Source organism: Astyanax mexicanus, chromosome 8 (genome assembly GCF_023375975.1).
Source record: "Astyanax mexicanus isolate ESR-SI-001 chromosome 8, AstMex3_surface, whole genome shotgun sequence".
NCBI classification, from domain to species: domain Eukaryota; kingdom Metazoa; phylum Chordata; class Actinopteri; order Characiformes; family Acestrorhamphidae; genus Astyanax; species Astyanax mexicanus.
In genome coordinates, this window is record NC_064415.1 from 18,116,061 (window position 1) to 18,143,092 (window position 27,032).

Sequence of the window (27,032 nt, forward strand, 5' to 3'; positions counted from 1 at the left end):
ATAATTTAAATATAAAAATAATATACCATGCACAGACACAGTTAAACACATTACCTACCATTAAACTCAAAATCTGAATATAAAAGTGTGTATTTAAGCATTTCTTAAAGGTGGATGTCAGCAATAGGTGCAACTTACAAGTGACGGAATGCATTCATTAGCAAGGGTCTTTACACACATTTGAGTGTGTGTATTATATCTATACATACGCTCACTTGCTTTAGCCACCTTGTTGCATTTTCAGCAGCTCATTTGTCCTAAACACATACACACACACACACACCGTCTTTCTCTCTCTCACACAAAACACACATATACATTCTTTCTCTCTCTCTCTCTCTCTCTCTCTGTCTCACACGCACACACACACAGTCTCTTTCTCTCTCACACACACAACACACATATACAGTCTTTCTCTCTCTCTCTCTCTCTCACACACACACACACACTGTCTCTTTCTCTCTCACACACACAACACACATATACAGTCTTTCTCTCTCTCTCTCTCACACACACACACCGTCTTTCTCTCTCTCACACAAAACACACATATACATTCTTTCTCTCTCTCACTCTCTCTCTCTCTGTCTCACACGCACACACACACAGTCTCTTTCTCTCTCACACACACAACACACATATACAGTCTTTCTCTCTCTCTCTCTCTCTCTCTCTCACACACACACGGTCTCTTTCTCTCTCACACACACACACATATATACTGTCTTTCTCTCTTTCTCTCTCTCTTTCTCTCACACACGAACACACACACACACAACATCCTCACTGCCAAGCACACTGACCCAGTTTCACGGTGTCTGGCAAAGGTGTCAGATCCCCAAAGTCCCTTTTAGTAGGCCCCCTACCAACACACCCAGACACACACACACACTCTGATGAGCCCTCTGATAAGTGTCCCTCAGTAACCGGCCCCATTACCAGTGAACCCGTCGCCTTTCACAGTCTGTAACCGCTCATAATGACTGCCTCCTTTTAACTGTTTATAGCTGCTCTGGGACATCTTAGGATAAAATATCCAGCACCCAAATTGGAATCAAATTGTCTCTTAATGTCATTTAATTGAAAATAGGGCTGTCCCTAACGATTATTTTTTAAACGATTAATCTAACGATTATTTTTTTTCGATTAGTCGACTAATCTATTCATTGAGAAACATATTTAAATAATTATTTTACGTTTTAAAGCAAACGATAAATTACTATATTTATATATAATAACAACAACAACAACAACACAAGCCTACTAAACCAAACCCCACACTTATAATCACTTACATGTACAGCACGTTGTTTAGATCTATAACGCTAAAAATGGATAAGCTCCCATACACCACAACCGTGTGTTGCACTGTTTTCTGTGACCGCTAGATTTTGTGACCACTGGCAAGTAGTTCTCAGCAGACCGGTGCACTGGCCGATTCGAAACGTGTTCGTTTCTAATGTTTACCCAGACTGGCCAAAACGGTTCAGTTTAGGGCTGAGGGTAAGGTGTAGGTATAGAAAGCTTCCGTTTTGCCAATGAACGCTCATAACCGTGAGCACTGGTCACAAAATTCCGACGGTGACAGAAAACGGTGTGACACCGCAGCGCCGACGGCGCTAGCTAAAATAACTTAAGGCAGCTAGCTTAGCTAAACACCTGAACGTATGAATAATGCTACTGTTTCTGCGAAATGCCATGCACAAATATAAACCAAAAATGTATAATTTCTGCCTGTGGCAGGTTTAAAACCTTTGGTAGACAGCCTTAAGTCTTTTTAAGGACACCCGCGGAGACCCTGATGTAAACGGTAACTTACTGTGTGACCCTGTTGACATAGTGCTCCTGGATGTTTGCGCTTCAAGTGCTCCTTTTGCACGTATGGCAGAGGACCACATTGTTGCCCTTTTGCGTGAAATGCTCCCAAACTTTAGATGCCCGCTGGCGTTTTTTTGTAGCTGGAGATTGCTCTCCGGAGTCCAAGCTCTCTAGAGCTTAGATTCTCTGCCCGAACCCGACATGACCCGAGGCCCGCCCGTAAATCCGACCCGGGCTCCAGAAAATAGTCCGAGATGTAGGCGTCTGTTTTTTAATTATATTTTTATTTAAAAAAAAAAATAACGAAAACTGAAAGTGAAACTAAACTAATTTATTTATAAGCGCTGTTTTCACTACCGCAGTTCTACAGCGGGGGTGTTGTGCCGATTCTGTCCGCGAAGCGGGAGTCAGATTCAGCAGAGAGTCGGATTCGGCACAAACGCGGCGGCACCTCGCGGTCCGCGGTGTCAGTTGTAAGCGCTCGCGCTAGCCGCAAAATACGGCAGAAAACACTGAGGGAGCTGCAGAATTATGAATGGGACTAGAATATGAGCACGAGGAGATCAAAGAGAACCTTCACCTGTGAGTAGAACAAGCAAATCTCTCTCTCTCTCTCTCTCTCTCTCGCACGTGAACTCCTCCGCGTTTGACTTGCAGAACTGTGTTTAGCTGTTCTTAAAAATCATTTTAATTAAATAATAGTTCTATGCTTCTATGTTACCGTGTTAATTAACATAATTCTGATCATATTTCGCTCATTAAAACAGCCCGAAAACAGCCAGTTGGAATTTTTGGGCCCGATCTAACCTCTAATGCTCTCCACAGGCGCCGCCATGTTTACGACGCGCCGACGCACGTTATGCAAATCGATGTATTTTTGTAATCGATGACGTCGATTATGTCGATGCGTCGCCCCAGCCCTAATTGAAAAAGTACATAAGTGGATCTTTATTTCCAAACAATACTAATATTAATCTGTTAGTATATCAATATACTATGCACAAAGCCATAACATTAAAGCCATTTGCCTAATGTTATTTTGGTTCTTTTTGTGCCTCCAGAAGAGCTCTGACCTCTCAAAACATGGATTTAATTTTTTCCAGTGACTTTTATTCTATAGTAGCGTATCTGTAGGGAGCACAGGTTACCCTCACTCCCTCACACACATCAGTGAACCTGAGATCTGAGATGCTCGGGACCCTGCCACCATTCCGTCAGGTGTTCTTCCTTAGATTGCTTTGGTAAGTACTGACCACTGCTTTCCTGAAATGTTAACATTTTGAAGATAAGACATCATATTTGATTATATACATTTATGTATATAATGTAGCTGAATGCAGGTCATTTATAACAGAAAGAAAAATCTAGAGAAGCCTGTACAAGCTTTATGAATTGTTTGTTTAATTAATACATTATGTACATCCATTTCTTTCATAATGCAGGAACTCTTTTCTTTACATCTTTACAATGTTCCCATTTGTTAAGCAAAAGAAAGAGACCAGGTCAAGAGAAAGAAAAGAAGAAAGAAAGAAATTTACAGCAGTTTAAAAAAAAAACGACAAACAAAAACATCAGAAAGAATGAGAACATCTAAAGGAACTGAGGCATCTTCATGATTACAGATCCCATAAGATCCAGGTGATCACAGCTTCAGCGAGGCCTGGCCCGGCGCGTCCTAAAGCCATTCGTTCTACCCTCCCCCGGTTTACCCCCTACGTAGCTTGCTTACTAGCGTATTATTCACCACCCACCTCCCACTCCCCCATACACACACAGACCCCACAGAACCGCACTCGTCCCGTGCCCACGTTCCAGTTGACCCAGCTCGCTGCGTGGTTGCATATCATTTCCCTGCTCTGATTTATGTGGGCTTGTTTCTACAGCTACAGGCAGCTTGTGACTGAACAGAAGTGCTGAAAGCTTCCTGTTAACAGCATCGCTGTATTATTTGAAAGGGGGCTTGTTAGCAATACATGCTCAGTAACTAACAGAAGTTCCACTCATTGTGGGATGTTTCTGCAGAATGCTGGATTGCATTCTTTTAATTGGAGATCTCTAATTAATTTATTTCTCAAACCTACAAGCCCCCTGTTATATTTTCATTGCTGAGATGATGTCACTCACTCTGAAAGCTGTTCTTGCCCTGATGTTGTTTTTATTTATTCTGTGGAATTGATAGAATTGTTAGTATTGTCTCAGTTTTGTTTGCAGTTGTCTTTTTTTTTTTAAGTATGTTTCATGTAAACATCTTAAAATAAGTTAATCTTTAATAGAATTTGTTACAAAACAATCAGTATCAATAAAATATCCCCCAGATGCTATTTACAGTAAAATACACTTTACAGCTTTACACGTATTAAAATGGTATTAAAAAAAGTGAATTCCTTCCATCTTTTTTTTTTTTTGTTCTCAACAAAGAAAAAAATCACAAAAGCTTAGTTAGTGTGAACTCCTTGCAGCATTTCAGTTAATGTGTCGCTTACGTTGCTACTGTCTGCAGTATTATTCAGTGCATTAATACGAGACTCGGTTGAGATTTTGAGGCCGACCAGACAGAGAGGTCTGAATGTGGAACAGCTTTCAGGTGGCGGTGGACATCACTCATTACAGTCAGCTCAAAGCTCCAGTGGTCACCTCTCCATGGGCTCCAATCTGCACAATGCGTTACATGCAGTGGTAGATCCTCGTAAACAATACAGCTCATTTTCAAGTTTAGTAAAAACACAATCTGCTAATAGAAAGAAGAAAAAAATCACTTTACAGTCACGCCTTTACAGGCCTCGACCTGCCAGTAGTGATGTTACCAACAGTTAGAGCATCACAGACAGCCACCATCCATCACCATTACAGCATGAGGGATAGAATAAGAATGCAGCATTTTTAACCTTTTGATTCCTCCGTCTGTATACTTTGTCGTATTCATGTTTGTCTCTTTTGTTTTGTACGTGTTTGTTTTTTTTATTGCTCGATTAGATGGCACGCAGGCTTGATCTCTCAATGATTCCTCTAAATACTGAATTGGTAACACTGCAAACACTGAAAGACAAACGGCGTCCAAATAAAACAGCAGAAAAAAAAAACCTTTGGCAAATTCAACCTTCTGAAAAACAAAAAAGAAGAACAGAAATTAAATAAAAACATTTCCCCTCATTCTATTACAATGTGGTGCATATTTGCATATGGTACATACTTTCTATTAGCAAAAAAGTGGTAAATATCACTTCAAAATAAAATCCATAGAAAATAAAAATACAATTGATTTGATACAAGTGTTTCTGCATTCTTGGCACTTGCAGCCACGATCAAGAGAGTGCTTTCAAGCAGAGGATTAAAACGGGGAGGCGGCTGATGATCCACGCCTTGGCGCCTCGGTTTGAAACAGTATTCCTCCATGAGGGAGGAGTAACTGAGGCCTTCTTTCACTGTGAATCCTCCGTGCACCCCTCCCCGTCCTCTATAAAGTGGAACATTCCAGTAGCAGCCATCTTCTCATGCAGGTTACTTAGTTACTTAGGTCCATCTGAATGTCTCACATTAATAGCAACTTCCAGCTTTGTCATTCAGACACACACACTGGATATTTATGTACAAAAGACACTCGAATGCTGTTGTGTACTCTGGAAAAAAACAAGGGGGACTTTAGCTGCTCGTTAAAGCGTTCCTTGGTTCAATTCGTGAGATTTTCTTCTAAACAGTGTTGCTTTCTTTTCAAACTCCAACAACCAAGCATGAAGCAGCCCTCGTTTTACGCACCTCATCTTCCTAAATGATGAACGATCCTAATCGACCGTAAACTGCAGAATATACTGAAGCTTGTTACTCGAGTCTTCTGCACAGGTTAAACTTTCTTTGCTTGTGCAAACCCCGTTAAACCCCACGCCACAAGACTGAGCAGCAGCTTTTATTATATCCATCACCATCCAGTGCATGCCCGGGTAAGGTTTCTGGTTTTCCTTGCAAGCGAAACATTTTGACATGTGCAGTCAAACATTAGTGCTGGCATACATTAGACTCTATTGGTAAAGGCGGTTTCAATACAAAAAGCAACAGCACTCAAACAGGCTCAAGAGCCTTTTGGCATTGTGTTCAGCCTGGACCCATCCAGGAGCGTGAACTTTAAAGCCTGCCTTTTACATTCAGAAATCCACGTCTGCCAACTCTGCCAGCTCTGGCTGCCGATAGAAATGTATACTGTTAACAGAATGCACTGTTAACTTGACACACTTGTGCCGTTTGGATTTTTCTGTGTAAATAAAAACATGCACTGGATCAAAATACTGTTTGTTTGTAACTGTAGTGTGCTCTTGGTAGACTGCATTTTACACTTAAACTCTTCTTCTTCTTCTTCTTCTTCTTGAACAGTGCATATGCTGTAATCATTCAGGTAAGGCCTTTTTTTTGTTAAATTTTTATACAAATGGTATTTGCAGAGTTTGCCAGTTATCGATACGTTCTGGTAAAGAAGCTACATAATAGATTTGTTTTTGTTCGTTTTTCATTTAATGACATTTTTAATATCGTACAAATTCTTGGCATGTTTCTATACCTATTTTGTTTTTCAAACCACGCTGGATTTTATGTCAGATTTTGAAAAATATGACCAAAGTGCTGTGGTTTTACCTACTACAAAACACATGAAAGACTCTATTCTCTCATGTTTGGCTCCATTTAATCAAGAATACTGTTTTCAGAACTTTTTATTTAATTTTAAATGTAGCACCTTTCATTAAGGTAAGTATAGATTTAGGCAGCAACATTCATTTAAAATGTAATACAGTCCAATAACTCTGGCAAAGTTTGCGAGTTGTCTCTTCAGGCTTCTACAGTTACATTTGGTGTCACACTCTTTGTTCATGAGGCTTGGCAAGATGTCCAATTTAAAGAAGTCAGCAAGTTAGTTAATCTAGTTTAATCAGATATTATTTGCTACTCATTTCAACTCACACAGGTAAAGTGAGTCGTCCTGGCTTTTACAGTGAGAGGCTCTTAAAGCAGTTTGTTTCATCAGACAGATCGAATCGCCCGTCCTCTTGGCTAATACAAGCGTAATGCTGCATTCACTCGAATACAATTCTCAGGCCTCTTACAGTAAACAGGATATTCCTCACCTCAGCAACTTGAAAACAAGGCGAAACCTTTTTTTCCCACATTAAAACAAATAAAAAGAAAAAGAAAAAAAAATCCACTGCTAAGACTTCAGTTCTGATAGATCATGTTTTTCGTAAACATTTTTCATTCAAAGTCATTTTTCATGCAAAACAGTAGTTTCTTTTAACAGAGACACACATTGTTATATGTTTGCTAAAAATAAAAAAAGAAGCTTGTTCTACATCTTTTTTTTTTTTTAAAAAGAGTTTACTTTTTCCAGGGCAGGCACCGTACGCACAAACCAGGTACAGAGGCATGCCACACACTTGCATTGCTTTTGCATTCTACTTTTGGTGGCTGTGATGTCATCGAAGCAGCAGCGAGCCGGTGGAGGTGTGTATAATAACTCTTAACTCTTAAAGCCGTGAAAACTGTAAAAGTGGTCAGGTACTGATCCACCCTCTTCATCTGTCCACGACAAGCGCTGATGGCTGCCGTGGGATCTGCATTGCGACCATGACATCACAGAGGGAGTTTTAGGGATAGTACAAGCTCGAATGGAGAAAAAACAGCGCAACAAGGCTCGGTGGCACATGCAGAGATGGAGTAGAGGGGGTAGTCTGAGGGTCTTGAGGGTGGGGTGGGGGATTAAGGTGTTGGGTGTTTGTGGGGAGGTGGGGAGGTCTGGCCCAGGGTTGCAGTCAGATTAATGGATGGGAATGGGGAACGAAGTCAGGGAAACTTGGCAAGGTTCATTGTTTTTTTGTTGTTTTTTTCTTGTTATTTTTTGCACTACATTACTTATTTTTAAATCACATTTAGATTCTTAACTCTATACAAGAATATGTCACAAATGAGGCTTGTTGTGGTTTGTATCTCTCCCATTGCTGGTACTGAGACAGGAGATAGGAAATGGTGAGAGATTTTAGGTATGTCTGTCATATATAGTCAAATAGTTCACATATATCTGCGTATTACATATTAAATATGTAGGTAAAGTATAAAGATTTATTGACGCAGTCACTTTCCAAAATTCCAGAATTTGTGCTAAGTTTTATTTATTATTCAGCCAAACTATTGCTTTAAGTTTACCGCCCAAGCTAGCCAATTTTTGTACTTGCTCTCGTTCCAATTTTAATTTATAATTTAAAGTAACATTTGTATCTTTAGATTTTATGCTTAATTCCAACATTAGAAACTTTAGAAACAACCTTAGCATATAGCCATTTTTTCAATGGAAAAATGATCAAAATTAATGATTGACTTAAATTTCAGTAACAATCACATGTAAAAAAAATCAGATTTCACTGACTGCAAATGAACATCCTTTATTTTTTTAGGTTGGTTTAATTCTAATTTCAATTAAGTTTAGGTGTGTAGCCTTTTTATTTTAATAAGATTGTACTCTTGTACTTTTAGATCAAATGGTCAATGTTTGTAAATGTTTGATATCAGAACTGTACCTCCAATGCAAAAAGTAAAGAACTGGCCTGGTATTAAATAATGGAAGTAAGAGATGCTTTCTATATATATTTTATAATATACCTAGTTTTATCTCTTCTTGCTTCTTCACAGTAGAATTGTCTGAATTAACTTTAAATAGTGGCGATAGTACAGTTTATTTTACATCCTGTCCATAAGATATAAAAAAAGACACGCTGTGCTTCAGTCAGGTACTATTTGGTTGACTGTTGGACCAGTCTTTCAGATTTATGGAAATCCAGATGCATATTTGTCTATATCGAAAAGAGCGGTGTGACACCGAAAATGATGGACTGACCCTGTGTGGTATCAATCCACCGCATTTCTCTACACCTCTCCACTCGTTTCTCTATCCTTAAGAAAATTCATGCTAGCTATCAGATCAGCCCTTACAACGGATGCAAAAGAGAGTCTGACAGACCGACCTATTGCCTTGGTTTGGTGTGTGGATATTTGGTTAGGGGAGTTTCAATATAAATATCTAACTGGTTCAGTTGGTAATAGATACTTCTTTTTATAAACATGAGAAGAATGACTGAAGTGGAAAAGAAAGAACATTAGGTAAATTCCAAACATATAAAAAAAAGTGAAAAAAAAAAAGATTAGAACAAAACAGCATGACCAAAAACTTCAAAGCAGTTGAAAAAAGAAAATAGAAGTAGTGGTAGAAAGAACACTTACGACCTTTTAAAAAATAATAATAAATAAGTTGGCTTAGAAGGAGTGGGTTGGGTTTGGGTGTTTTTGAGGATTTGTTGTCGGCGTTCATACTCTCTCACGTGCGCTCTCACGTTCACTCTTTTGTACATGCTTCCGCTCACTCTCACATTCTCTCACTCTTCGTGGAGCTGTAGTCGGTAGCGGCTGTAACGGATCTGGAAGAAGAGCCTCTCGAAGAACGAGCGGCTCATTCCGGGCAGGGTGTAGTCCTCGCTCTCATCCACTTTCTGGAAACCCAGCGATTCGTACAGCTTGTGGGCGGCCATCTTGACTGCTGTCGTTCCCAGAACCACGGCGGAGTAGTTGTTTAGCATGGCAAACTCCAGCACTCGTCTTCCCAGCGCCTTCGCAATGCCTTTCCCGCGGAAGCGGGAGTCCACGGACATGCGCCGCAGCTCCACCGTGTTGTCTTCTTCTCGTCCCTGCGCCGCCACAATGCCCACCACCTGGCCTTCCAGAACCGCCACCCAGAAGCGAGAACCTGCAGACATATGAGGCAGAGACTTAAACACTGCTCTAAATACCTCAACCTTAAAACTTAACATCATTTCAAAGTGCTGATAAACCAACACTGGACAAATCTGTTTTAATATAATGGGTATAATATCACCTTCTTTATGGTAAACTAGGGTTTGATTCTTTGGCCAGGCAGCAACAAATACACTCCACCATTAAGAGCCCTTGGGCAGTACTCCTAATGCTACTGTACATTAGGCCATACTGGATTAGAAAATCACGTAAAAAATAAAATTACAAAATATTATTTGTTAATTAAAGAGATGTATGCAGTAAACTTTATGCTTCTAGAAATAAACAGCATGTATAATCAATTTTTCCTATTTGTGTAAATATTGTCGTCCCTTTCAGAAATATTAAACAATGCCATATTTAAACTTTATTTTTAATGATTGAAACAAGACTTTATCAGCATCAAACATCTGGTGTTGTTTTTGTTGTTATACTGATATTGAGATTAGTTTTGGCTTCTGGAGTCTTTGAGAAGTCTAGGATTTCCAGAACAAAACAATCTTAAAATAAATTCACAATTCACACCATCAATTCTTACACACTTAAACTTAGGGGCACCCCTAAAAAACGAAGCAGACACCACAGTGTCTGCACAGTTTTTCCCTAAAAAGAACAGAACTGATCTCCTGGGTGCTGTCCTCCACCAGCCTATTCCACTTTCCAGCCACTCATCTCTCCCTTTCTAAGAACATATTGCCGGTAGTACTGGACAACTTTCTAACCTTGAAACCCTCAGGCTGCTGCTTTTATGCAGTCTGAACCCTGGCTATTTTCATCTGACCACTGATCTCAATGCAGTTCATTAGTCCAGTGGGTAGTTGTTTCATTAGAAATATGTATTATTGATGCATTATTAATGATATGGTAATGGAGAAAGTCGCAGAGGTTGGTTAAAAATAGCATGTGCTGAGGAGTTGTTTGAAACACTGGAGGCTGTAAAGAAGGTTTGGATGATGTGGATCGTTAATTGCTGTATGTTTGATTGGTAGTCTTTTTATGGTGATTATTGAACACGGCTGCAACCCAATCGAAGACACAGTGTACCTGATGTGACTAGCGTTCAGAAGGAGTGACAAACTGAACTATATATCTTTTGAAATGTGAAACTGCAGAGTCAGCACGCTGCACACTGAGCTTCATGCTGTTACACTAGATAGAGAATCAATATATTTGTGTCACAGGATGTTCCATAAGTTTTGGACATAATGGTGGTAAAGTCAGTGTGAACAATCTGAACCTGTTTCATGTTTTTCATGGAAATCTGACATAAGCCATGTCCGGACAGAAATAGTTTCTCAGGGGAACGTCTGTGAAAAACATTTCATACTTCACTACTCAGTAATGAACCTCTTGCATTCGGACTGCAATTGAAAAAAGCAAGAGGACTAGTGAGGTGTTTTTTGCTTTCCTGGTCACGTGAAATCATGTTCAGTAGCTCCTCCATTTCCACTCGCTATTGTGTTTACATGGATTTTTGTGAAAACGTGCACCTTAAGTGTAAGTATGGTGCGTGGCAGTGGAGAAATAGCTATTTTATTAAACGCTGTTATTAAAGTTGACGAAACTTGTAGATGTGAGTCCGGACGGGACTAAAATTACTGGAGGACCACGAAGAGTTCAGCGAAAAACAGTATGTTATTCAACCTGTAATTTTTTTTTCAGAGGACCCACCCATAAAAGAGAACCCATGTGAAACTAAAGCTTGTCTAGTCCCTATAGAAATGTATTGACAACAGAGTATGAATCTCTGAAGATGATAGATATGAATGCCAGGCCTGAGCTAGAGTGGTATAAGGTCCCCAGCGATGAGCTTTGGAAGAGTGGAACTGTGTTTTCTGGAATGATGGTGCTTTATTCCGTACTTTTGGGATAAGTTTGGGATATTTGGGATAAGTTGGGATATTAAGAATATCTACATTGCTTAAATAACACAGACCTAACTGCACATTATTTTTATAAGTTCTATTTAACTGAAATGAAATTGAAATGAAAGTACATTTTGATTAAAACTGTGTCAAGATAAATCATTGTAGTAAGTATTAAGCAGTATTGTAGTACAGTCTTTAAATATTATATTGTGATGCAATATTTTTACACTACTGCCAAGCCCTGGTTTTCACAAATAATTAAATATAAAGTGTATTAGCTATACTGCCTATATTTTATAATAGAAGTATACTATTAGATCAGTGTTGTTTTCACAGACCTGAAAAATTCAAGGCCATCAAATTAAGCCATCCACAATCTTTTTACACTCAATTGCCTCAATTCACCTACAGAGTTCAGAGGGTCCAGCCACTGATCTGAGAGCCAGTCCAGAGAGGCAGGAGATTAAACACGAGAGGCTGCACTGAGCATGCCTGTCACCTCTATGATAAAGGAGGGAGGTGTGTCTGTGTGTGTGTTGGGTTTGAAGCACTCCCAGCCATCTGTTTTAAAAGAACCAGAGCCAGGAAAAATGGTCTGTGTGTGTGTGCGCGCGCAAGAGAGTGTGTGAGTGTTCACAAGCATGTGTGGAGCGTTAATTTGGAATGCCATGTGTGTGTTTACAGTGCAGTGACCAGCAAAGACCACGCCACATCTAAACGCAGAGAGTAATATACGGGAAGAGAGTAAATGCAGCAGAGCTTGACTCACTAGACTTTCCCACAATCCATTGGATCATCAATATCAGCCAACTAAGATGTAGAGGCTTTACCACACATTCTGCATGTGAACCTGATACCACATAGTCGTAAAGACTCTTTATCCCATGGGCGAAATTAGGGTAAGTGGATTAGATCATTTACAATAAAAAAAGGCTGGTGAAAATGGTCAAAATATGTAAAACACTCCATATATATTGTTTTGGGCTGGCATAATATTTCAGCACTGTTTTTTTGCATGCTGAAAAACAGCTAATAGCAGCTAGAGTGGGGCTTAATATTCTCTCATATTACTCACTCTCCTGTCTGTCGCTGTTCATTCTAAAACCATTACCCATAATTCAAAACAACGTGCTGCATAAAGGAAACCCGAGCCTCTAACATGTCAAATCTAGATGCTCCCTGATTAGAATCTTTCCAGCCTCTTGTCTTTTTAGCACTTGAGGATGAAGCAATGCATGTGATCTTGAGTGAGAATGGATGGTGGCAACTTGTTTTCCATCTCATTACACAAAACTAACAGAACTCTCAATGTTTTTTTTATATCATATTATTGGCCACCAGGGCCAGCTTCACAATGCGCTTATTATTAGCTATTTATGTTATATTTACTGGGTGTTCGTTTTTTTGGAAAATGAACAGACCTAGTCCACATATTGCAACATAATGTGTGTCTCTGCAGTGTTTTCTTGCCCCGCCTTTTCAAACCCCTCCCCTTGTGGGTGGCCCTAGGGAATAGCGTGAGCCTAGCGGGCAGTATGGATCTGCCCTGCAAAGACCAAGTCAGCACTTTTTTTTTCTCTCTCTCTACTGTCTGTCAATCACCACTCTCTGAAACATGCATATATGGACATGCACATATACACACATCAGGCCTTTAACCATCATTTGCTGGGTAAATAATAATACATAGCTTTAGTTAATTAAGCTTTAGCTATAGTTGCTTTAATAGCTAACAGTAAACCTGTAGGCGATAATGTGCTTAAACCTTAGCACATAACCTTAATTATAATAATAATAATAGGTTATATAATAATTTTGTATCAGTTTTTTTTTGATTGGATGACTGGATACTGTCTTGTTTTATATACACTAAATGTATGTATACATGAAAACTTACAACTTATATATTATATTGTAATATATTATACTTGCATTTATAGATAGTACTAGATAAAACTACCCATGCCTTATTCAAATACCTAATTAAACCAAACCTAAGCCCACTAAAAAAAACAAATCCATGCAACTCATATACTCCAAGTAATCATAAAACATAATTTCTACAGATGTATGTAAAGTATGTATTAGTACAGATAAAAAGCTTCAAGCGAATTATCAAATTACATTAATCGCAAACTGTTGAGGAAATCAAATACACCCAAAACCGCCATCCATAAATCAGAAACACACACACACACACACACACACACACTGCTTCTCCATCTGATCACCCACACTCTTACAGTTTGGCTCATTTTACAGTATAGTGCTGTGTGTGTGTGTGTGTGTGTGTGTGTGTGTTTGATAGCTCCATTAACTGCAAGGCTTTTACTGTGAGGGTATTAATCACTGCAGAAGCACAGCTCTTGGTGCACACTCATTAGTTTTAATGTTGTACATGTGTGTGTGTGTTTATATGAGCACAAAAACTGTCTCCTTTGCATCTTTCTGACACTGATGACTGTATAGGACATCTATGTTCTGCTGTAGTAAATAAGTCTCAATAAAACAGCTCATTCTACTCCTAAAATCTGATTGACTGAGCCTTGTCTGACACTTTTGGACACTATTCAAATACGTGTACTTCTACTTGAATGTGTAAGATCTTATATGGTCATAGTCTTTTTCACTGTGTAAGTATTACATTATTGCTGTTATATTTAAGCAATTAGCTCATTACATATATATATATATATATATATATTAATGCAGCAGTCTGCCCAGTAAAATCAGCACCAGTTCTTTATTGGTGTTCGATGTGAAAGTGTGTGTGTGTGGGTGTAAGAGTGTGCTTTCCAGCACTACTTTCTCCCAGGTGTGTACGCACATCAGTAGCCCTGGACCTGCTGCTCGTTTCCTCCTAATTAAGAGTCTACCCAAGCTGGAGGTCGTGACCCGAACATCATAAAGACGCCATGCCTTCTGTTCCAGTAACACATACCCAAGGGCAGCGTTTAAAACACACCATATGAGTGGGATTGAGGGGGAGGGGAGACAGGGGGGGTTAATTACTTTGCTTAGGGCCTTCCAGCCCATGCATGGATCCACTGCATGGATCATAAGGTAAGAATGCAAACTGGAGTGTTAGATGGTGTGTGTCTGTGTTCTAATGTTTCACTGGACTTCCACTGGAAACACACTTAACCCTTTGGGCTCTAATGGTCGTTTTGCTATTTAGGTGCTGGTTTAACTGGATTCTACTGTTGCTGTTTGCAGGATCTTAGCAAATGCAAAGGTTTGGAGACCCTTTTCGAATTGGCATTTGTGAAGTCAACAAAAGCACATTTTAGATCACAATCTCTCTTTTATTTGCCACAATAAATGTGAATATTAATATCCTTTGAATATGTCACATTTTATATATTGTTTGTATGTTTAATACTTTATCTATGTAATATTAACTAAACAGATAAAAAGTGTTCATTAAACTATTGCTTGCAGCTGTTTAGATGTGTTTCACTAACATTTTCATTTAGAAAAAGATAGTGTGATTCTAAATTGTGATTGGTTTAGCAAACCACTGTGCAATAAATCAATACTGGATGTATATGTGTTCTTATGGTAGCTGTAATCTTTTCTACATTGCTGTGCCACTTGGCTTAAGTTTATTATATTAAGAAATAATCCTGGATCACTGTGATGCTTGGCAACTATTGCCTACTGTTAGGAAAATGTAACTTGTAATTATTATAATTTTCTACATCACAGAGCTGCATTATAATCTTTATGCTAGTTAATCAGTTTAACCATTTAACCATTCTTATTATATTATACTAAATGCCCTTTAAATATGGGGGGGAAATCACCAACAAACAGCCTTGACTTATTGCTTTATTAGATTCTGGCAGTGCGCTCTGTATTATAGTAGACTGTCAGTGTTTATTGGTAACCGTGCTTCTATAGCTCCTATTATCTGAATAGCATCAAAAACGGGACGCCTCTTTGAGGATAATATCAAAGCGAGTTGGAAAGAAACGCAAAGCTACAGAATTAAAGCAGCATCTCTCTGAGCCTGACGGATAACACAGTCCTCCTGCAGCACAGCTCAGAGGGGGGGAGCGAGGGGGCTTCCACATTAACATAGAGAGATGGAGACAGTCAGGAGAGAGCTTCCCCAGGGAGACCCCTTTGTCTGTGTGCTACCGACATGCAAAACCACCACATGTGCTCGTACACGCGCACACACACACATGTACACACCAAGGCTCTGCTTTACACCTTCCCCCATCTCCTGACCCAACTCTCAGATTCTCTCTCTTTCTCTATCTCTCGTTTTATCTCTGCTAAAATAAGAAGCCTGTGCCAAGCTGTGCTTCTAGAACAACCAGGTGATGTTTTGAGGACAACAGCCTGAGCCTCACTTTTGCACCTCGCAGCAAATTTGCCGGTGTTAAATCAACATTCTTAGAGTTAAATACTGTTCATTTAAAACTAACAGTGTTGATTTAGCACTGGGAGATATACTGTGTTCTTTTACAGGACTTCCACAGTTCCCATCATATGGATACGCTTTTATCTCTGAAATGGTGTAAAAGGTGATTGGAAGAGTCACAGGGTTTATTGTTGGACTATGTAACAAATACAAATACTGTATGTAAATGTGTGTGTGTATATATGGAGACTGATTGGTTGCTTAAACAATGGCCTCAATGGACTTCACTACTGTTAATCACTACAGGGAGTCCTGATGCATTAAGGGTGAGACACACTGGACGTGTGAATTTGAATTCACTCAGTAGGGAACTTATTATTAAACCATTCAGGCTCTCACTGGGAGATTTGTTCTGGATTTGTTCTGATAAGCAGGAAGAAAAGTTGCTTCTTGTCTGTAACAGGGATTAGCGCTTGTAGCAGCCCCCCGCCCCCTCGTACCTCCCATCAAATATGCTTTTGTTGTACACACTGGGGCACCTGGCCTTTATGAGGTGATTTTCTTTGTTCATACACAACGCACACACATACACACGCACACGCACACACACATGCACGACGTAGAGGAGATTAGATTAGTATTGATTAGCTAGACTGTGCAGGGACCAGGAGCTAGTGGACACAGATGTATGTATGTGTGGAGTCCCACAGGCTGGCTACACATCCTAATGTCTCAATGTGAATATCTCTATATCTCTGTACCTTTTTGTGACTGGAAATAAGCTATTGGTCTGTTTGCATTAGCCATCCTTGACCTTGTTATAGCGGTTTGTAAGTTTGGTGTTTTTGCTGTTTACTTATTGGTAATCATTAACAATGATTCAAGGTTTGGTGATTTTGCTGCATTCTATCCAGACATGACGAATGAATGCCTTAATTGCAATGGATTACTCAAGGCAGAGGTCACATATCCTCCGGCTGAAGTAATAGTAATTGATAGGATTGCAAACACCTGCCTAAGCCAATAACGACTTTCTTTGCCAGTCGGCCAGCATTCTAGCTGCATCTGAGATGCTTTACATTTGCTGAACATTGTTGTTTATGCTTGGGATGCTTTAAAATGATATTAAATCAGCTGGAAAAATCAGTTATTTGTGTTTATTTTGTGTAAAAAAAAGATAGATAGATAAACATGTTTTTCTTATTACCTTAATGAGACTTAAAACTATGCACCATCAGTGCAGTGTATAGAAATATGGACCAGTGTTAAATTACGTCCCGTGACAAATGCAGCATGTCACAGTAAAACTATTCCCAGAATGTGTTCAATCCTATCTTTTTTTGCACACAAGCAGCAGAATTGAGTCTCGTCATTCTTGGTGCTATGCGGCAGCAAAGTGTGTATCAGCGATTTTTCCCCTCCTGCGATCAATAGACCCACGTGACCCTGAGCAGTGAGCCAAGCCCAAGCTGAGCACAGACTTGCTGCATATTTTATGAGTCCACTGCATCAAAGCAGCACTACAGCCAATTAACCCACGCTGGACCGCTAAGGGGAAGCGTTTAGGACTGTTGGCACTTTAAAACAGTGTAGAACTTTTGGGGTTAGGGTTACACTCTAGCAGAGTTACGCTCCAGCAAAATCAGGTGTGTTGGAGCACATGTGGTGATGTGTAGGGCTTATTTAATACTAGAGTTTGGATATGTAATGCTTGATCATGTTTGAAACATGTTTTTGGTAAAGACTGTGAGAGCTGGACTGGTCATTTTAGGGTTTTTTTTTTTTCAGACAGAGCAGGCTATTATAGTGGAAACCTTTTTAACCCTATGTTTATAATACAGTTCTTAATCATAATACAGAAACTACTGGGAATTGTTGAATAATGTTCTATGATAGATGAGTTTACTACACTATGCTTCTTCTCTACAGTGTTCCATTTTATATAGGGTTTATGTAATTGATGGTAATTATGAGAGTATTGCATTTGTGAGAGTGAAGAACTGAAGTATGGACATATGTAGAGGGTTTAATGAGTTAAGAGAGTAGAAGTTCACCCATCTCCTGGGTGACTGATGATATCAACATAAGAACAATAAGAGAATAAGATCTATAAGAAGAATTGTAACATAATTTTTTCATGTGAAAATATAGACTGTGTAATATTGTAATTAGTAAGTTTTTAAGCTATATATCTGTATACTGTATACAACTGTATAAAACTTTTGTTATACTGTACCTACAGATGAAAACCTCGTGTATACTTAATGCTTAAAACATGTTTAAAGACAAAGGTGACATTTTTCAGTGTTATAGAAAGCTAAAATCTTATTTTGCTGTTGCTATGAATTGGTTAAAGCTACATCATTGGGTGACTAACACTTAAGTCCTCATCTGCAACCTGTACACATTCGCAAACAGTTCAACCAGTGCCCCGCTTACCTGTTGGTTTCATGTAGTACGCCTCAATATCAGCCATATCTGTGTGGAGTGCACAGTCCAGGTAGTTGAAGATGACTTTCCTGCTATAGTAATAGCGCGCTCCCATTAGAATGAACGGCGTGCAGCATGTCAGCGTGACGGACTTGGTCATAACAAAGCACATTACTATGGAGAAATGGAAGAAAAATAAACGTCACCTGTCAGAAAAGAGAACCAAAAGTTTGATTTTTGGTAGAGGAGAGACCCACAAAAAAGAGACAGAACAGGCATTTATAACAGTTTAACAGTAGAAGTATAGGTGTTTCATGGGTGATGCATGAAGTTTACACTGTCCTGTTAGAAACATCATGACATAGGCTCCTTTTCTTTCTGTTCATGTGAAAAAAAGAGATGGAATGTGGAGCATTTATAGCCTAATACTACAGTACTTATAGTAATAGTCGTAGTAGTGTAAACAGTGACGTTTGAGGATGGCACTTGGTTTGTGTTGGTTAATTGGAGGTACGGCCACAGTGTGGCAGTCTTGGGAACACGCAGAAAAGCTGCGCCACATGTGCTGTAATACCGCTTCTGTCCGCTGCACCAACACTGGCGCTGTTGAGCAGGCGCACTCAGGCTTTCTCTGCCCACTACCCCTTCAAACACACATATACACACGTACACACACACACACACATACCCACACATTTCCACACACTTTCACACACACAACAGGGAAAGTTGACCAGTTATGTGCATTGAAATTTTATTTTATGTTTTTAACAAGAGTTAGAGGGCCAATGTGTACACTTTTTCAAATTTAATGCAAACAGTTTTAGTCTATTATCATGTTCTTAATTATCCTCCAATAATAGCGCAATAAGCTAAATATGTCTAAATGAACGCTTGGGGAGATTTTAATCAACCAGTTTTCAGTTTCACACTGTTCAACAACTGTTTGAGCTTCAGAAACATCAATTAATCCATTTATTTACACACTCACCTATAAATTCGCTCACTCACTCAGTCTTGCATGCATGCATTCATTCATTCATTCTGCCGACGTTCTCCAGTGCCATGCACACAGTACGCACGCGCACAAAACAGCATGCTCCTGAACCAGCAGCTGCTCGGGAGGATGGATGCATTTGTGCAGACCTGCGCCCCGCAGCCATTCCTCTGCCCGGAGGCGGCGGGTTTTACGCAGGCTGCTTGTTCTAAAGACGTGCAGGCGTCCAGACAAAGGCTGCTAAACCAGTGGTCCGATCTCGCGCCGGTTATAACTAACGTTATATCAGATTCGCTCGCATATTAGCTGTAGAATAGTTGCTTGCTTGCATGCATGCGGCATGTCTTCACTAAGCATGCATATATGGAAAAAGAACAAAAACGTGGCAATGATGCAACACATACACATACATAAACACACACACACTCACACTGCCCGTGCTCTCTTACCTGTGAGTACTGCGTATAAAAACTGAGTGTGCGACTGCTGCTTCAGCCCCCTGAATGCCGAGTTGGGTATCCGTTCCATTATGCCCTCGTTGAAAATGCGCCGCACCTCCGCGTAGTCCTCGCGCTGGAAGTCGCGGATGAAAACCTGATCGCGCCTCGCGCCCTTACCGGGGCTGGGCGGCCACATGCGCGCGGCGGAGACGGCGAGAGGCTCGCGCTCGGGCCCCGGTATGGATTCGTGCTCGTCCGCAACAATTTTAGTCTCGCAAACCATTTTTGGAGACGAACAATGCATGCAAACCGGCTGAATTTGGGGGAGAAAAAGAGGGGGAAAACAAACACGACGATGGGGGGAAAAGGAGAAAAAACTGAATGAGTGACGGATGGAGGGATGGGCGTTCTTCTGTTGTGTTGGTTATGATGGAAAGGGAAAAAATAAGAGATGGGGTGCTGCAACCCTGAGCTTTGTCACGACCGAGAGATGCCGGTGAAGCTCCTGCTGTATTTATACTTGGCCGCGCACGCGCTGCTGTGGGCGGGACTTGCTGCCCGGTGATGATTGGGCAACAGGCAGCGCCGCATGAAAGCTATAGGAGAAGCGAGATCAAACGAGGAAGGAGGGAAAGAGAGAAAGGAATGGGGGTGGACAGACAGGTACATATAGTGAGAGAGAGAGAGTGCATGGAGGGAGAGGTATGAGGATAGATAGAGAGATGGGAGTAGAGAAAGTATAGAGGGAGAAAAAACGGCTAAAGAAAGAGAAGTTAAGGATAGACAGAGGGAGAGAGATGGGAGTAGTGAACGTATAATAAAGTAAGGTGTCACCTGTCTGGCCAGACTGATGGAAGTCATTGGAAGTCAGGCTTCCCCTTCACCTACCACTATAGATCAGCTGCCCACCGCCCAGTTTATGCCATTGGCCTCGGACTAGTTGCTCACTCTCCGCTAATAATAACATCAAAATTTAAACAAAATGTAACAAGGACTTTTTTTAACTGCTTCAACTGCTGGTGAATCTATTCACCTCAAAATATTAGACGTGTGGATATATAGTGACTTTTTAACATGCATTTAAAAGCCTTGATAGTACTTAGCCTTGATAGCAAGTGTGATAGTACAGGTGATAGTATAAGGTATGAAAGCCTTGGTTGATCCCAAAGTTTCTTCATCCTCCAGCTCTGAGGGACTTTTTCCATGTCTCTGTCGCTCACTGGGGGTTCGGTGTTGTGTGTTCAGAGTTTTGTCTGATTCTCCTTATTGCTATCACTGCTAACATTTCTGTATAGCTGCTTTATGACGAGACCATTTGTAAAAAGTGCTGTAAACATACATTTTATTTTAATACAGATAAAGAAAATGGTTGAGATAGAGAGGAAGAAAGAATGGGATACACAGAGAGAGATGGAAGTAAAAAAAAAAAGTATGATCGAGGGAGATGGGGATAGACAGGTAAGGAAAGAGAGGTTGGGATTGACAGAGAGAGAGAAGGGGATGAACAGATAAGGAAAGAGAGGTTGAGACAGACAGAGAACCATATGGGAGTAGAGAAAGTATGCAATAAGTAGAGGTTAAAGAAAGGGGTTGAAATAAACAGATAAAGAAAGAGAAGTTGTGATGGAGAAAGAAAGATAGGGAGAAATATAGAGAAAGACAGACAGAGAAAAAATAGAGAGAGATGAGCATCAACAGGTAGAAAAAGTGAAACATGTAGAAAGAGATAGGGATTAACAAAGTAAATAGGTAAAAAAAAGAAATGGAGATAAAGAGTAAAATGGGGAGAGAGACTCATGGGGATAGACAGATGAGACAAATAGAGAAAGATAGAGAAGGTAGAGAGTGATTGGAATAGACACATAGAAAAAGAAAGATGGGATAGAGAAGAGCAGAGGGAGATGGGGATAGACAGGCAGAGAAAGAAAGAAATGATAGAGAGCGATAGGGATAGACAGTCAGAGAAAGAGAGAAATAATAAAGAGTAATGGAATAGATAGAAAGTCATGGGGAGGTAGAGAGGGTAAGACAGAAGCTAAAGTAAAATAAAAAGGGTGCAGGAGAGAAATCAGAGAGATGTGATGATTGGTAGAAGTACAGAAATGGAGAGAAAGGTGTAGAAAATGAAATTTAAATATAAAGACAGGAGTATGGATGGAACACGGATATAAAAAAGAGAAAGAAATTAAGCTTAATTCCACGTGTATATTTGCTTTGGTAAGGGCAAAATTGGGGCTTCAGTAAAAAAAAAAACTAAGGGTGTGTGTGTTTATTAAAATAGAAAAAGAGGGTGTGTGAGGGTATTTATCAGGCTGTGAACAGGGCACGCTCTCACACACTACACTGGGGGTCCATGTGAGCTCCTGTGTGTGAGGGAGGTGTGTGAGAGGGAGGTTTTGATGATGAAATGGGGCTGGTCTGAGATGTTTGGTGCATCTCGCCGGGGTTGAGCAGTGTCTGCTTTCTGTGGGTGTGTGAGTGTGTTGGGGAGGGGTGTGTCTGCTCTGTGTGTATGTGTGTGTGTGTCTGCTCTGTGTGTGTGAGGGTTTTGCTGCACTGCAGTCCTCCTGATGAGTTTTTTTGTTCCCTTACCCTCCCTCTTCTACACTTGGGCTTCCCGTCTTCTCTTATGTCTGCTTCAAACTGTGTGTATATATGTGTGTGATGCACCACAGGGAGCTCACGATTCTCTATCAACTAAATTCTAGACAAAATACAGCCGAAAATCGCCCAACTCGGTCACAATGGCTGCGTCCAAAACCACGCACTACTATATTCTACACATAGGCTTCAGTATAGCAACAAATATAATAGTTAACTATATTATGTGGTGTTTTAGCACACTACAAAGCGCGATAGTACGCGTTTAGGACGCAGCCAGTCAACAGGCTAATGGGTTAAGCAGACTAATCCGTTTTAACATCAATTTCTATTAAAATTGAAGATGCTTTGTGGGAACTCGCAATTCCACCTTAAATAGGGCATCGCGCACTGTAAGCCTGAGGCGCCAGAACGTGGCAGCTGTGATATTTAAGGTGGAACTGAGAATACAGTCTCAGAACTTCAGCCTCTACATATTCCATCATATTAGCATTATATATTTCTATACATCTACTAAACGACGCCATTGACACTGAACCCCACCAGGTCCACCCCAGGCTGAACCCCTGCATGCTAAACACCCCTGATCCTCCTCCATTTGAATAAGGTCGCATTCCGATCGCTTTGTACTGAACTAGTTTAAACTGGATCTTCACCTCCTCCTTCTCCTCCCCTCCCCCTTCCCAAGACACCCAAAATGCACGCGCGCACCCGCAGACACTTAGCTCGAGCCTTCGCCGCACAGCAAACGCACACACATCAGAGAAAACCCCGCGCCAAAGCGATAAATTCCTATGTAATCAATGATTATATTTTTATTCAGCGCTCGCGCTCTTTTCTCCAGCATCAGCACCTGCAGACCGGAGTGGGAGGCGCGCATGCGCACAGCTCATGTGTGAAGTACCGAGCATTCAGGGCTATTCATCACAGCTTTAGCATCACAGTGCTAAGCTTAACCTATTCATGGCCATATAAACATCTAAACTCTTAGCTTTTCTTGTCTGCAACTTGTCTGAGCGCAAATACACCTGGAAAAAAATAGAGACCACTTTAGTTTCTGAATCCGTTTCTGTTTTTGCTGTTTATAGGTTTATGTTTGAGTAAAATTAACATTGTTGTTTTATTCTATAAACTTCGGAAAACATTTCTCCCAAATTCCAAATAGAAATCTTGTCATTAATTTGCATTTATTTGCAGAAAATGAGAAATGGCTGAAATAAGAAAAAAGAGCTTTCAGACCTCAAGTACTGCAAAGGAAACAAGTTCATATTAACTTTAGAAATCAATATTTGATGGAATAACCCAGGTTTTCAATCACAGTTTTCATGCATATTACACACTGCTTTTGGATAACAGTATGCCACTCCTGTTTTTTTATGGTAATGCTAACCTTTGTACCATTTAAGTTCACTGGATTTTGTACCATTTAAAGTTATTTACTAGATCTGAAGTACTGAGGTGGTTCTAAAACACTAGTAATGTATGCTGTAAATCTGACATTGTGTATCTGTTTCACAATTTTAAAAAAGTAGCCTATATATTTTATGGCCTAATGTGTTTACAAGTCATTTACATACAAGATCAAGATAAAACCTTTTTAAATATTACACAAGCTTTCTATTGGTCCTGAGTACGAGTCCGCAGACAATTCGCAAATGAAACGGACAATATGTGATTTTTCACTGTGTAATTCAGCTTATCCAGTCAAGTCAAATTTACAAAGCTACAGACAATTTAGATTTCATTTTGAATTAACAAATAAGAATTACATGTGAAACATTCTTACATTGTTTTCCACAACTTTAAAGCAGTGAAAATGAGCTTAAGGTATTTAACCTATAATTTGTCTTTTTGCATTTTGTGGTCATATAGTTCCTCAAATGTACCCTCTATTGTACCCTGTAAACCCTGTATTGCAATAGATTATAACAATAAAATCACAAAATCACAGCATGAATGACTCACTTTAAAGTGACAGTCCGTAAATATTTGGTTTGAATGTGTAATTGATTCTAAACATATATTGTGGTGTGGTCACTTTTAGGGGTGATTATATCTGGTAATTTTAGCAAGGATTAGCAGCACCGTGGTTGCTGTCTTATCCAAAAAAAGGTCCTGGGGCCTACCCGACACTATGTTTTTAAATTAATTTATGTGGCTTTAAAAGGGATGATGGCAGAAGCACATTGCTGCCATTTATTATTAGATGTTGCCCTCTTCTCACTCAAGAACATTACTACTTTCAATATAAAAGAAAAGAAATCTAAAGGACTGCTGCTTTTAAAAATATAAACTGAAATTTTGAACCAACAAATTAATTATATAACCCATTTGCTACTACAAAAATGAAACATGACAATTAAAATCAAAAAGTAAATTCTGTGTTGTTATTACTAGATGGTATAGAATGTATTACTACACACACAAATTTATCACTTTAGACCGATCATATAAATAATATGTTATTATTATACTGAATGGAATAGTTGAACCTGGGCGTGGTACTACAAGGTTGTTGGTTTGATCCCCTGGACCGGCAGGAAGTCAGGGGTGGGAGGGGGATGAAGGAAGAGCTTCTTCTCCTCCCTCAACATTCCTGGAATTGAGCAAGCAACCTTAACCTCTAACTGCTGCCCCCGAGGCACTGGTGTGTGTTTGTGTATACTGGTGTGTGTGTGGACGTGTGTGTGCTGTAATTGCTCACATATTTATTTCACTTCTACAAATGGGTTAATGCAGAGGTCAAGTTCTGTTGCACTGATGTGCAATGGTAATAAAGTGATTGTAAAATAATATGAAAAATACTCCAAATTAAAACGTGATTAGTACCTAAGCGTAAAGCAGTAAGTTAAGAAACTGAGAAAAAAGTACATTTAATATTTGTATGAAGATGTATAAGGGATATAGGATGTGCTTGTAGTTTTTATCAAGTGTACACTAACATTTTTTGCTGAGATTATGAGTCAAGAAAAATTCAGCTCAAGACAAGCTTTTTTGCTGGTAGGTTTTCAATGGTTTAGGCTGTTTTGATTGTTAATGTGGTTGAAAAGCAGCTTGTTTAGATGAAAACACACTCTATGCCGGTGGGCTAGTTGGTCAAGCAGCTTGGCGTTAAGTGACGTTCTAGCATGCAGGAACACCACCGATGTTGTGGAAAGTACAGTACCAATCAAAAGTTTGGACACACCTCTTCTCATTCAATGTGTTTTCTTTATTTTTGTGATTTTTTTACATTGTAAATTTGATTTAATTGAAGACATTAAAGCTATACAGAAACATATGTGGTATAATTTTGTAAACAAAAAGTGTTAAACAAACCAGATAATTATATTATTTTATATTTTAGATTATTATAAATAGTCACATTTAGCTTTGAGGACAGATCTGCACACTCTTGTTATTTTAATCTCAGTGTCTTCATAAGGTAGAGTCACCTGGAATAGATTTCTCAGCGTCTTGAATGAGTTCCTGGAGGAGCTGAACAATAGTTGCTGCTTTTCCTTTACTCTGTGAAGCTTCAGCTCATCCCAAATCACCCTTAAATCACCATCTCAGTTGGGTTCTCACACTTGAAAAATGGGACATAATTGAAATCTTATGAAAAAACACATAAACTTTCACACCAGTACCCAAAACCAGCTGCTGCTAGCCTAAAAAGTCATGTGACCAGGCAGTGGATGATAAGATGTGGTGAAGTAGCTGTCAGTAGCTGTCAAACATATTAATTACCAAAAAATATTTACAGTAACCTGCTGTTACTAATGAATTCAGTGCTATTATAGGAGTGAAACAGTGAGTTTAACAAGAAATATTTGGCTTACTGTCTCTAGTTTCTCAACCCTATGTGAAGTTACAATAACAGTGGGCCTTAACACCTTCTCATGCTAAAAATGTTAGTTTCCAGGAATATATCCACATAATACACCTATGTACAGCACCACAGTTTGATAGGAACATCAATAAATAAATGTAAACATGAAGTGTTACTAAAACTCATAAAGTTAAACATGAAAACATAAATACTTTTCTCATAAATATCCTTTATTGCTTTTGTATTTTCCTTTTATCCCCTAACTCCTAATCCAACACTTCTGACCCCTGTTTTCACCAGGAAAAGGAAATGTTGACCTCAGGGGCCACACAGAGTGAGTAAAGCCCCCTAAACTGAACTTCAACTGCTTGACATCCGTTCACGTCACCACCACAAGCCTCCAGGAAGAAGTTCCTTTTTGAACTGGTGCAGGAACTGACGCAGGGGTTCCTCTATTCACTTCCACACAACTTCAGAACTGACCTGAGGTAATGGGAGATAGCAGGCTGAAAGAGGTGAGGCAGGAGACATGTTAGAAACAGTGTTAAAACAGTTAAAATGGCAGCTTGAATCCTTTTTAAGAGGTTGAACTTGGCTTGATAAAAATGGCTTAAAAGACCAAGAACAAGTCCAGAAATAAGTTAAATATATTTTTTAATCTGTTAAAACTATTGTTGACAGACAATTTAGGCCAAGTTTGAGAAAATGCTGCAAAGGTTATTCACACATATTAATCAATGAATAAAATACTAATATATTTAATACTAACATATTTGATACTCTTACATATTGCCATATGAGATTTATTAATTTTTTTAAGACCGTTTCCTACTTTCTTACCTTTAAAAGTGACATTGTTTTGCTGGTATAATCAGGG

The 27,032-nt window shown here is 39.5% G+C and overlaps 1 protein-coding gene and 1 long non-coding RNA gene across 2 annotated transcripts; one reads left to right on the forward strand and one right to left on the reverse strand.

The window, feature by feature from the left end:
- Window positions 1-3,197: 3,197 nt before the first annotated feature.
- On the reverse strand, window positions 3,198-21,485 carry nat8l (N-acetyltransferase 8-like). The gene is made up of 3 exons (XM_007233795.4): window positions 19,753-21,485; window positions 18,316-18,480; window positions 3,198-9,589 (listed from the first exon to the last, which is right to left on the reverse strand). Exons 1-3 carry the CDS (start codon window positions 20,045-20,047, stop codon window positions 9,222-9,224), a joined length of 828 nt encoding a protein of 275 aa, XP_007233857.1. The 5' UTR covers window positions 20,048-21,485; the 3' UTR covers window positions 3,198-9,221.
- Window positions 12,096-26,940, forward strand: LOC125804041 (uncharacterized). Its single transcript, XR_007440540.1, has 2 exons — window positions 12,096-12,403; window positions 26,456-26,940. It is a non-coding gene; the product is annotated as an uncharacterized LOC125804041 (long non-coding RNA).
- Window positions 26,941-27,032: the final 92 nt, after the last annotated feature.

What these genes read in the sequence shown, in the direction of transcription:
- nat8l (XM_007233795.4), bottom strand. Translation starts at nt 20,047, where the DNA reads ATGCATTGTTCGTCTCCAAAAATGGTTTGCGAGACTAAAATTGTTGCG. An exon ending in TTTATACGCAGTACTCACAG is followed by an intron (nt 18,481 to 19,752) that starts GTAAGAGAGCAC and finishes ATTTCTCCATAG; the next exon opens with TAATGTGCTTTGTTATGACC. An exon ending in GTACTACATGAAACCAACAG is followed by an intron (nt 9,590 to 18,315) that starts GTAAGCGGGGCA and finishes ATATGTCTGCAG; the next exon opens with GTTCTCGCTTCTGGGTGGCG.